Genomic DNA, 13257 nt, shown 5'->3' on the forward strand with positions numbered 1-13257 from the left:
GTTCCCCCTCCAATACACCACAACTGGTAAGAGCAGCAGTGCTCCACTGCAGCTTACCTATCCCAGTTCTCTGCTGTCATATGCATACATATGGAGATGGTGCATCATAGTAGCTTTGGTGACAGGTTTTCCAGGTGTGATTCTAGGAGCCAAACCTTCTTATTGAGCTCTACTCTACTAAGTGGATGAACTTACTTTGTGGCGTCTTACATATATTTGCAGATGACATGTGGATTCAGATGTGGGTGTATGGTACTCTCTTGCGATGACCTCCTTGACTCCATCTGCATGTTCTTGTTTTTCTGTGGTTGTTTCTTTCCTGTCCTGATTCTTCTCTTCCCATACTTGAATTATCAGATGATAATTATGTGAAGATCAAGCAATTTGGGAGCACCACATTGTGGGGCATTGGCATATAGAGTTTGTAGGTCCTGGTATGGCTTTGTCTGGTAACATAACCTAGTCATAATGAAAACAAAAAATATTTTTTTTCCTTCCAGTAGCACCTTAAAGACCAACTAAGTTAGTTCTTGGTATGTATCTGAAGAAGTGTGCATGCACACGAAAGCTAAGAACTAACTTAGTTGGTCTTTAAGGTGCTACTGGAAGGAAAAAAATTATTTTTGTTTTGACTATGGCAGACCAACACGGCTACCTATCTGTAACTAGTCATAATGGCAAGTCTGTTATGCAGTACTTTGCTATCAGTGTGCCTGTCACTGATATTAGATACTGAAAAATTTCTTTGCTGATTTCTGCAGCCTCTGTTGTTGCACTTGATCTTGCAAAGACTTGTCTGCGTGCAGAAAGGAAATTGTTGCTGCGACTCAGCAGGTTGCAGGAGAAGGGGCAGATCAACAGTAAATGCAGACCAACATTGGTACATCTGACTGTAACCACTAGTCATCTCATGCTTTTCTAGAACTCATTTTCTGCAGCAGATTGCTAGTCTTCTGTCCCAGTTTACACCTGAAAGTTATCCAGCCAAGTAGCCTTGGATGGATTTTGCAGGAAGAAGTGTGTGCCTTTAAATGTGGGCAGAGAAGAGGAATAGTCTCTTTAAGTTGCTTGCCAGAAATGGCACTCATTGGCCCAGTTCATATGTTTCATTAAACTATGGTTTAAATTGGAGTTACACATCTGTCAAAAGTGCAAGGGGACTCGCTGTCAGTACTGATCAGCTGATTGGTGGTAACAGCAAACCCTTTGGAAGTCTGTTGGATGTCTGAATTCAGTGATGTCAGCCATCACTAAGGATAGGGAGAATTGAGTTCAGTTCTCATATAAAGCCAAATCTATCAAATTCACACTTTCAAAACAATATGCAAACTGAAACACAGCTATCCTTCAAAATCCATGTTTTTCTGAATTTTGCAATGTAGTTGTCCAACCAATGTTTTTTTTAAAAAATGCATATACTGGGAAAAGAGTAAAATGTCCATGCTGTTAATCCATGCTGTCAGGCTGCCAGACTCTGGGCTGTATCCAGCTAATGTGTCCCACCAGTGGAAGGATTTACGCTTGCACAATTGAACATTTCCCCCTCCCACTGTGCGCAGCTCATGGCCTCCCGAAATCAGCTCCAAAGGGTTAGGAGAAGCCCTAGAACCTCTAGCTCCATTCAGTCATGCAGAGGAAATGGTGTTCCAGTTTAAACTGTGAGGAGTTCGAATGTATGGCTTTGCATCAGGAAAAATACTTTCACCTACAAAGGAAGGTAGAGGCTCGAAAATATAGTCTGTACAAGCCACTGTCTTAGGGAAGTATTTGAGTCGAGGAAGGAGGTTCTTGATTGTTCCATGCCACAAGAGACCCAAATAGTCTCATTGGCATGGAGTGCCTTTATCCAGCTGTGGCCAGTTCACCTACTATAGCTGTTTCTGATGTGTTCTATGTAGGGATGGCCTTGGAGACTGTTCAGAGATTGCTGCTGATGCAAATCACAGCCACTCATGGGTTTTGACTGCTCAAGACTATATTGCATCGGATCACAACGATCTGTACTGGCTGTCTATTTACTACCAAGCCCAATTTGAGGCTATGGTGTTGACATAAAAAGTTCTGAATGCCTTAGGACCTGGTTTCCTGTAGGACCATCTCTCCCTCTATGACCTGCCCATACTCCGAGATTTTCTGGGGCCTCTCTTGTAATACCATCATCTACTGAAATTCATGGGTCTAACTATGTCTTATCCGATAGCTAATTTTGGCAATGACATTGTGGCTATAGAACATCCTCCACCTGAGATGTGGCTAGCACCGCCATTGTGCATCTTCTGTGCCTGTTGGAAATATTTCTCTTTCTCTGGGCTTTCTGAATATTTAAAGTATCTTCTCTGTATTGTAGTGTGAAAAGATGGAATGTGCTTTTTATTGAATTGTGATTTCTGCTTTTAATGTGCTTTGTCTGTTTTTGTAGTTCAGTTAATCAGTACCCGCCCATGGATCTTGTGATGAATGGTGTGATAGGAATAATTAAATAACAATAGCAGCTTCCATTTTAATCTGACCTTGGGTGCAAGCCACTGAGAAGATCGCCTTTGCTCAGCTCATTTCATTTTGATAGGGCTTGCAGGCTAGAAACATCGGTGGATTGTGCTCCTTGCCTTTCACAAGCAGGAAGGCAAAAACAGTGCATAGAGAACTGATGATGTGCTGCAAATACGACAACCTTGCATTTCTTTAGAATATATGGACTGTGGAGTTCATACTTCAATTTGTAAAGGGTCTTTGTTTGTAAAACAAAACAAAAAAACAAGAGGCATGGATAATGTTGGAAAGAGCACTTGCTCTTATTAATTTGCTGTTTCAAATGGCAATAAGTGAGAATGTCTTTCTTTGCCTCCTATTTATTCTCTCTTTCTCTGTCCCTCTTGCGTATACTTTACAGTGCCTCAACCCCCTACTATTACAAAGCAGTCTGTGAAGGATTATATTGTAGATCCGAGGGACAACATCTTCATTGAGTGTGAAGCAAAAGGGAACCCCACTCCCACGTGAGTGCAGTTCTATTTTATTTGTTAGGTTTGAATTCCACCCATTCATTGTGGAGCTCAGAGTGGTATAACAAAACAGGTGCTTATAATCAAAGCAATGGCTAAGCCCACACCTGACTGTGGGTCAGAATAGCACTGCTATTCTGGCAGCCTTTCATGGTGAGTGTAAGCATGCACCGTCTCTTGAATGCAAGGGTTTTTTGTTGAATGGCTCAGATGTCATTCATTAAATTGCATGTATTGGACCATTGTCAGAATACCCATAGCAAATTATCTCTGGAGTAGTTTAGAGGAGTTTGTATCATAAAAGTTTTGTTATTGCCCTGGTAACTGGATGCCTTGCAAGAAATGACTTGCAAATGCCACCTGATGGCTATTCTGTGTAAATTATTTGACCACTTTATTTCCTCTCCCATACCGATAACAAGGAAAATATGCTAATATATTTGCATTAGGCTTCTCCTAGAAAGTAGAATAGAGAAATACAACTCATGAATGCATTACGGGTTAATGGATCCAAAATAACATGTAAACCATGCAGTATTGGATAAAGCTCTTCCTGTGCAAAGAAGGTAATTGTCTCTTTGATGTAACTATTTTTATAGATTTTTATGGACGCGAAATGGAAAGTTCTTCAATGTTGCAAAGGACCCAAGAGTAAGCATGAGACATTGGTCATCAGGTACACTGGATGTTGACTTCCGTAGTGGTGGCAGGCCAGAAGATTATGAAGGGGAATTTCAGTGTTTTGCTCGGAATGACTTGGGGACAGCCATCTCCAACAAAATCTTTCTGCAGGTTTCAAGTGAGTATAATTATGACACTATTAGAAACCTTATTATTTTAGAACCTTATACACTGTGTCATTTGTGTTTGCAAGGGCTTTTTGTATTTGATAATTGTTAATGTGTAGTCTGTTAGAGTCTAGTTCCAGTGTCTAGCTAAAAAGTGTTCAAAATTAATACAGTGGAACCTAGGAACTCGAACAACTCTGTTCTTGAATGTTTCAGCTCTCAAATGCCGAAAACCTGGAGGTAAGTGCTCCGGTTTTCAAACGTTCCTCAGAACACGAATGAAGTGTTCAGAAGTCAAACAGTCTTCCGGAACGGATTATGTTCACGGTCCGAGGTTCCACTTTACAAAATTGCAGAAGTCACCTTCCATCACAGCAACTCAGAGAATCAGTGCTTTATCTTCGTTGCCGTTCTGTAATTTGTTATTTATAACACCCAAGTCACTACCTCCCTGCTTGTTCCCAAGTTACTCACAAATTGCCTTATTGGTCAAGAGGAATGTTTCTGCTCGCTTTCTTCAAAGGTTGACTTTTTTTAAAAAACAAACACATCCTTTATACTAGGATTTTTCAGGGGTGATCCATGGGTGAGATTCTGAAGGAGACTCTCTGCTAGGTACCAAGGAAGTATCTATCTTATTCCTGACAATCATAATTTTTCAGGACACCAAAAATGGTTTAATAGTTCAAAACTTAAATTATTCCACAGTTGTTTCTCTGAGAAAGCCAAAATCTGCATTTAAGTGATATCTTCGTAGAAAATTAATATTGCGTAAGCCAGAGCAGTGTAAACTATAGGCTAGTATAAATTTGGAATAAATTTTGGTATTGACAAAAGGGGAAGAGGATTAAATAATGTGGATGGATCTTGTGTTGGGAAGAAGATATGTATCCCTGTGTGCGAAACGGTTGTGAACGGAAAAGGTCCCCCACCTCTTCTGTAGACGGCAGAGCCAGATAAAGTGCGGAAAACACGATGGGATGGTGACTGCTCTATGGAGCAGTTTCAAAAATTAGCACCATGTACCTTTATGTATGTTTGACTAAACTGCGGGAGGCAGTGGAGGACAGGAGTGCCTGCCGTGCTCTGGTCTATGGGGTCACGAAGAGTTGGACACTACTAAACGACTGAACAACAACAACCTTTATGTATGCATGTAATTTCTTTTGTGACATTTTTATTTGCAGAGTCTCCCTTGTGGCCAAAGGAAAACTTAGACATTCAAGAGGTTCATGAAGGTGCTCATCTTATCTTGGCATGCAATCCCCCTCCTGGACTGCCGCCTCCGGCTATCTTCTGGATGAGCAGCTGTAAGTCTTCACACTGGCTAGCAGGCTAGAACTGTACTTGGAAACGAAGAGGGTTCCCTAACAGGACATGAGTGCAATGGTTTAGACTGATCTCGGTGATGCTACTGTTTCCCTTGTCTGACCATTCATGGGGCTTGGTAGTATTATGGCAAAGGAGTGACCTTTTCCGCCTTTCCACACTCTCATGTTGTCAACACTGAAATGACAATGGTTGTGGTACATTCAATATCTGCTTCTTGTTAATATACAAAAGAAGATGGAGCTTCAGCCAGAGATAGCCCACGACCTCATCTGGGTTATACTCCTCCAGAGCTCACCCCAGGATCTCATTAAGTATCGAAGAGGATTCTGAGATGCACTTCTCATATTGCACACTGCTTCCTTAATGCCCTTAAAAATGCTGTTCTAAGCTATCACTCTCATTTCTCTGCTGTTGGGATGTCCCTGGCTGCAGCTCTTGGAAAGAGCTGGTTTGCATAATAAATTTGAGACCTACCTTCTCAGTCTAAATATTTCCTTTTCCATGTGGACTGCATATGCATGGGGTAAACTGACTGTGTCGGCTGGTCATATTTACAAAGTAACTAGTCTTTATAGCAGTGAGCTATGTGGATTTTCTCATGTGTGTCGCTGAACACTCATATTGTGATACGATTTTATTGTTTCTATTATCCTTTGGGGAACTGCGTGGAAAACTGTCCTACTGGCAGGTGGCATAACAGTTCTGTTAACTAAGCAAGTAAGCAAAATTGGTTCTTTGTGTTGCTTTTCACCCGTAGTAAGAATTTGAAGTACCTAGCTTGGGCTATCAGAAATGTCTTGAATTGAGTTCTGCTGTCCAATGCTAGCTGGAAGTAATCAATTTATGTATTTTCCAGGTTGCTGGGGCTAGTAGATAATTGCCACTAGTTCCATCCATTACAAAGGTGCAGAGCAGTGAGTTCCAATAAAATTTATTGTTCTTTCTTACAGCCATGGAGTCAATCCACCAAGACAAGCGTGTCTCCCAGGGACAGAATGGTGACTTGTATTTCTCCAATGTCATGCAGGAGGATGCCCTGACTGACTACAGCTGTAATGCTCGCTTTGCCTTCACCCACACCATCCAGCAGAAAAATCCTTATACCCTCAAAGTCATGACCAGTAAGTATTTACTATGATCAGCTTGGCTGGAACTTCATGAGCACAATCCCTGCTGTGCTGGCAACAGTCAGAGAAACCATCTCCTTACAAACATGGCAGTTTTTGTAACATTCCTGGAGTTATGAGAGGGTGTTTTACTACATGTTCTTAGAGGTGTGAAAATGCTTTATTTAACACATTGGTGCTCCGTCCTTCCTCTAAGAAGATCAAGACAGCTTACATGGATTTTGGAGGTTCAAAATGCATTTTGAAGACAGCCCTTCTTATTGGGCTTTCTGAATACAATGTGTTCCCAAGAAATCATTTGTTGGGTGAGTGTTCGCATAACAAGCTGATGATTTCCATTATTTTCCTATGGGAACATTTCTATTCCATGCTTTCCCCCTCCATGCCTCCTGCCTAAAACTGTTGCAGCCAATCAGCAAAAGCCAAAAAAGGGGAAAACTCTCTCCTGCCCAAAATAGTTGCTGCCAACCAGCAAAACACAAACAAGTAAGGAAGTGGGCAAACTTCACCTGTTTGGATATCTGAATCAGCCATTTTGTAACGTGGTTTGGATATAATTCTTTGTGTTTGAATATCTAAGATTTTAGATAGCAAGCCTTCTGGCAGCAGGACTTGTTTGTATGTGCTTTTTTTAATGATAAACTGCTGTTTTCTCTGGTTTGGTTACTGGGTTGGATTCAACTGAAGAGCACATCTATTGCAATTAATGGATCTAATTTAGTCATGAAGATTAATTTCAATGGGTCTACTCTGAGTAAAACATAGTTGAATGTCACCCAGTATTTTAAAGGGGTCATTGACTAAATGCTTGGATATCTATGATCAAACAGCAAGTAAATTCAAGAGATCATTTTTTTAAAGACCTATCAGGTTGCTCATATGACTTGTTTGATTTTTTTAGTTCATCCTTCCCTGTTTGCATGAACAGTGTTCCACAATGCTCACAAAAGGATGTGTAGGCCAATTGTGCTAATGGAGTGTTCTATGGCATGTTGGATCATTTTAGATATCCTACTGCGGCCTCTTATTGGAGTTTGTGTGGTTGTGGTGATGTATTTTTTTAAAAAAACTTTCTTGTTTTAAAAGATCTGTGTACATTCCCCCTCCTTAATGAGCCAATATAACCTTGTCCAGTATTTCCAAAGTTTTAACCATCTCAGAATGTTTAGTAATTTATAAAGGAAATGTGCATTAGCAGTGTGCATTGTATTTAGCTTCAGCCAAGCCATGTTGTCAATCACTCCTCCTATTGCTTCTAGTGCAATGAGTGGCACTCAGGGCATTTCTGGTCCACCCAGGATGTCACTGATGCATGCTTTGAGGTAAGCGGCACTGGGCGCACCAGCAAACATCACTGCCAGCCCACTTTGCATGGCATCAACTATGGATCTATTCCCCATAGAAGTCAACAGGTCGCACTTGGATCTGTGTAAGGAGAGAGCGAAGTGAACTTGCTGCTTACTTTCTCATTTATTATATTTGAATCCTCACTGATTTGAATGTTCTTCTGTTCCAGTGACAGGTGTGTCCCCCAGCTTAAAATCAAAATTCCCTACTTCTTCTTTTCTTCTTCTTGCCCAGCTTCTTATTATTGCTTGCTTAGGTCTGGGGATGTCTTTTGAGGGCATGCTTCACTCTGATTGCAATGACATCTGAATTATTCAGACCATTGTATGCCAAATGGGGTGGGGAGAACATGAAGACATGGAGGCCAGAAGCATGCGCCATACCCACAGTCAACCCAAAAGACACACAGAAGAGGGCTGAATTATTGATAATAATAAGCATTCTCTAACCGTCTCCATGGGTAGAATGTCCTGCAGAGCGGAAGCAACTGCATTGGCATCTTCTGCCTACTTTCAGGATGACCTCAGTTTCAACCCATCAAAGAGCATCTTCTCTAAGGATGGAGAGAAGAGCATGATTAGATTTCATTCTTGCTACTTTAATAAGCGAGGGGGGAATAGAGATCAGTAGGCTACAAACTAACATTCTTCTTAACCCTCTACTGACTGCTACATCGTTTTGCTGCCGCAGCAACACTTACAAGTTGAGCAGACCATATCAGACTTGGAACATTTGAATTGCCTCTCATGAAATTGATATATATTAAAGGAGCAAGGAAGAGAGATGGCAGGGAGGATTCTAGGACAGGGAATATCTTAAATGATTGAAAGACACTGGCTTGCTGGTGGGGTACATCTCACTTCTCATTCATTTTATTTAGGGTATATTACTTACTTACTTACTTACTCACTCACTCACTCACTCACTCACTCACTATTTTAGTGAAGGAAAGTTTGGAGCCATTCCTGACGCTATTAAGTGTTACAGTCTTGAGAGCATAGAGGAGGAGATTACTATAAACTCCAGCCTACAAAAGTAGCCTCTCAACGTGGCTACACAGCTAGATGCCAAATAACATAGAATAATAATAAAGGACTAAATCTATTCGTCTGTAAGAAAGAAGAGGTGTGTGCTTCTTTGACAAATGTTTTCTTTGTTTCTAAGAAAAGGAAACCAAGGATTAATGGACTTGGGAAACACACAAATATAACAAGAGAAATATACAATTGAACTGAAATATTCATTGGGATGTTTGAATTCAGTGACATCAGCTATCACTAGGAATGGTGTGGAATTCAATTCAGTTAGCATTTAAAGCTGAATCTCTCTAATTTGCACTTTCTGAAACAATATGAGGACTGAAACACAACCATCCCTCAAAATTTGCGCTTATCTGAAATTAGTGATGTAGTTCACCAACAGTGTTTACAAAAATGTATATATTAGGGGGAAATGTGCATAAAAATCAATATATTCATCAAAATAATATAGAGAAATGCATTATATTAGGGAAATTGCTTGCAAAAATGTGTTAGGATGCTAGGGAATTTTTGTGAGGATTTCCTCTAGAAATCTGTCAATAGGTGCAAAAAATTGGAGAACTGAATTTAGGAATAGGAAAATGAGAAAACCAAAGTTTGCAGATCCTTCCGTCATTAGTCATCACTACAGCCAATTGGTACTAATCAGCCCAGTTTTTAAGTGGCATTTAGGAAGGCATGCATACTCCTTAGTCTGTCGTATCAGAGCTGTGTGAGGATATGGCCTTTTGTACTTCATTCCTAGAGACATGTCAGTTGAAGTTAAGAACCACATTGCTCTTTTGGCCAGCAGATGATTCTTCATTGCCTAGGCCTCTCTTCCTCTCTCTCAGGGCATTAAGTCTTAACCTCTGTTACTTTTGAAACTGCTGCCGTGAAACCCTAGCAGAAGAAATGTGTTTTTGTGCTAGCAGTTGATTGTGAGGTTACAAACACTTGGAACTTTACGGATCTCTCCCTTCAGGGCTGGATAGACTATGAGGCAATTGATGCATTTGTCTTGGATTCTGTCCTTGCAAGGGTTGTCAAGCAGCAGCTGGATATCTCCAGTGCTGGGCACTCTAGTCATGGAGGGAAACGAGTACAGAACCTGGTAAGCTTGGGGGTGTAACTGAAGTAGATTCCTCTGCAGACAGAAAGATAACAGGGACCTACTTTATATCCAATCTATTTGTCCATCTAGATCAGTATTGTTTACTACCTGCCAGCAGCTCTTTAAGGTCTCAGGGAGAAGGAGGTTTTTCTGTCATCTGCTAAATGGAGCTGCCAGGGTTTGAACGTAGGCCGTCTGCATGCAAAGCAGATGCTCTACACCGAGATACACTCATTCCCCTTTTCCTTCCCTAGCATGAATGGAAATAATAAACTATATGAGCCATGGCTTAGCACTATGTCCAGACCAGGGATCATGGTTCGTTTTGCCCCAAACATACCACAATCTGAAGTCAAGGTTTGTTCTTAGCTTCCAGATTTGTTTGAGCAAAACAAAGTGCAATCTCAGTTTCAGCTATAACATTAAAATGAAGATTTTAACTTGTTGCGTCCACTCACACTAGGGGAGAAAAGCTCATGGCATGCCATTAATTATGGCTTTCCATGACTGGCAAACAAGACCTTGGTGTTAATGCTGTATAGCAGGCATGGGGAATATTCAGCCTGCAAGCCTATTTAGGCCCAGCATGGGTCCCAATTTGGCCATTTCCCAAGACTGGCTGTACTACAAATGAAAAATGGGTCATGACATCGTAGTGATGTCAAGTGACTGAAAAGTGGCATGGACCCCACCTACCCAGAAGTGACCCATGCAGCAGTGTAGATGGAGCCCTGCTGCTCTTCCAGCTTCTGAACACAGCTCACCGCCTTCTGTGTTAGACGCCATGCTTAATTGATGGCCCTGCAGGCAGGTTTTCTCCTGTCACCTATTGATCTAACGGAAGAATGCTGAAACAAAGGAACTAGAGGAATGTCAAGATCTTGTTACTAACACATAAAACCTTGAACAACTGAAGGACTGCCTGACCCTAAAAAGACCTGTACGATCATGTGGATCATCTGGTAAAAGTTTACTTGTAACACCACACTGTACTGAATTATCACTTGGATATTTTCTGCCCTCCGGAGTACCCTTCCTTTTGCCCAACAGTTGCTTCAGATGTCTTGTACATCTTCCACCCTTGCTTTCCCTGATCCCTGAGACTGGACTTCGTTGTTGCTAAGTTTCTGTTTTTATGATACCACTTAAGAAATTTAAATATTAAACAGTTTAGACAAATAGAGTTTGCAGTAAGTTGTATGTAATGGGAAACCCTTAATTTGTATGCTATGGTTGTCTTTGCCCTTTACCTAGTGACCCCTAGGTTACAAGTGGCTCCATGGAAGGCTCATTAAGAGTACTGTATGTCTCCAGCCATCTTGTTCTTACATATTCACTTGGAAATTGTGTGCACATTTCCTACCTAGAGACCCTTTCAATAGAGGACCACTTTCTTCCTGTATGTAAAATAGATTTCATCTTATGTTCAAAGGAACTGAACTGCCTTTCTGTGTGAAACGTTGTTCGGTGATCTGTTTTTGTTTCAAATCTGGATACTTGTTCAGTATTTTGTTTTGTATAAGTGCTCAATCCACAAAAGTTATTGCTTTGCTATGATGATTAATTTTCTCATCTGAAAGCGAAGTAAAGAGGCTGTAATGCTAGACACACTAACTTGAAATCAGTAACAGATAGGTAGCCGTGTTGGTCTGCCATAGTCAAAACAAAACAAAATTTTTCCTTCCAGTAGCACCTTAAAGACCAACTAAGTTAGTTCTTGGTATGAGCTTTCGTGTGCATGCACACTTCTTCAGATACACTGAAACAGAAGTTGCCAGATCCTTCTATATAGTGAGAAGGTGGGGAGGGGTATTACTCAGAAGGGTGGTGGGAATGGGTGATTGGCAGATAGCTGTGATGAGCCTGTTGACGACTCTTAACGACTGCAATAGGTCTTACAGGAAAAAGCAAGGGGTGAGAAGGTGAAAAATGGCTTCTTATGACAAAGGAAAAAAAATTTTTGTTTTGAAATCAGTAGTATTTACTTCCAAATGTGTTGAGGATCAGAACATTGATCTTCTTTTGGAAATACAGAATAGTAGTCATTCCACTTCTTACCAAGCCTGGTTTAGACAAAACAGATTTGGGGTGTCCTAATCCTTAAAAAGATAGTGGCCTTTTTCACACATCACAGTGAGCCATAAACTATGGCTTACTGTGAACAGACAGTATCCTCGTGGACACTGCCAGATCATTTTTGTTTTGCACCACCACCTAGCAGGAGCAGGAACAACCACAGCCCTTGGTTTACCATGTTGTCCAAATCAGGTTTGTGGCTTGTTTCTCTCTAAATGCACAATGATCAGCAAGCCAAGAATAAACCTTGGTTTCTAAATGTGGTTTGCTTATGGGGAAACAAGCCACACTAACTCCAAGGAGACATGTTTGTTGCTTCTGACAGAGGTGGAACGAAGTGGGAAGGATCTGGCAGAGTGTGTTACTGTGCTGTTTGTCCATGGTAAGACATGGTTTATGGAAGGGGTTGCTAATCTGTGTCTCTCCAGACGTAGACTCCAACTCTCATCCCCAGCCAGCTTGTCGAGACATCAGGGATGATGAACGTTGTAGTCTAACAATATCTAGAGGACAACAATTTAGCCACCCCTAGTTTAAGGGTTAGCATGATGAGCAAACAAAGCCCATGAGTGTAGCCTTAATGTTTAAGATTAAAGCAGATTACCCCTTTAAAAAAACCTCATTTTTTTCTAATGTAAGTGGTCGCTTTTGTGTTCAAACGTGCTTTGCTTTTCAAAGTGTCCTAGGTCCTTATTTACCTACATGGCTTTTAGTATGATGTGGTATACTGTCAGACTTAAACCTGACAATTTTAGCAAATCTTAGAGTAATAAAGGTGGTTTAAAATATATGGCCATTTTTTTCTTATGTAATTTCTTATGTAAATCCTAAATGGAGTCATGGAATTTCATGAAATGGGTGGTATTGGGTTTGGAGAGCGACATTGGTGAGGTACATTAAAGTTTCTCTGCATTTATGCCATTTTCAGTGTTATAGTAATGAAGACTTACAAGTAGTCTCCCACACACACACCTTGTAAGAGGTGAATGAGGACAAATAGTTCGGGTGCTTCAGCAGGTCTAAGTGTCCATTTTGAGGATAATATATACCAAGCCATGCTTGGCGGGATCCTGGTGCTCAGCAGCACCTTCGTAATCCAGTTTTTTTAATTTAAAAAATGCTGTCCCATAACTTTTGTGGGTTTATCTGCAAGCCTACTGTTGCTATTGGATTATTTCTAATGTGCTTATCGCTTTGCATTTTTCAAAGGTGAAAGGCAGTTCATTCTAATAATGCTTCCATGATCTATTAAAACCCCAGTTGTTTTTCTTATACTTTTATAACTTGTTTTTTCATTGTTAAAGCTGAAAGTAATCCATCTTGTACCCTTGGAACAAATATCAGGAATGCATTCTTTATCTTTTTTCTTTTTACAAATCTGATGACAAACTAATTGTCCTTTCCAAAAGTAGAGCTGGATGTTAACAAAGTGATTGATAATAATAATTAAAA

At 40.6% G+C, this 13257-nt stretch overlaps 1 protein-coding gene across 43 annotated transcripts in view; it reads left to right on the forward strand.

Moving 5' to 3' along the window:
• Positions 1-13257, forward strand: part of NFASC (neurofascin) — a 180339-nt gene that overhangs the window by 83245 nt on the left and 83837 nt on the right. For all 43 annotated transcript variants that reach the window (XR_014549136.1, XR_014549137.1, XM_083618120.1 and 40 more), the window contains 4 exons: positions 2891-2996; positions 3602-3801; positions 4978-5100; positions 6073-6243. Coding sequence is in view for 41 of the 43 variants with exons in the window: in XM_083618120.1 (XP_083474246.1) it covers positions 2891-2996; positions 3602-3801; positions 4978-5100; positions 6073-6243 (600 nt within the window). In the remaining 2 variants the exon portion in view is untranslated. The remainder of the gene's footprint in view (positions 1-2890; positions 2997-3601; positions 3802-4977; positions 5101-6072; positions 6244-13257) is intronic.

This window comes from Podarcis filfolensis, assembly GCF_964270895.1.
Source record: "Podarcis filfolensis genome assembly, chromosome: 6".
Lineage (NCBI taxonomy): Eukaryota > Metazoa > Chordata > Lepidosauria > Squamata > Lacertidae > Podarcis > Podarcis filfolensis.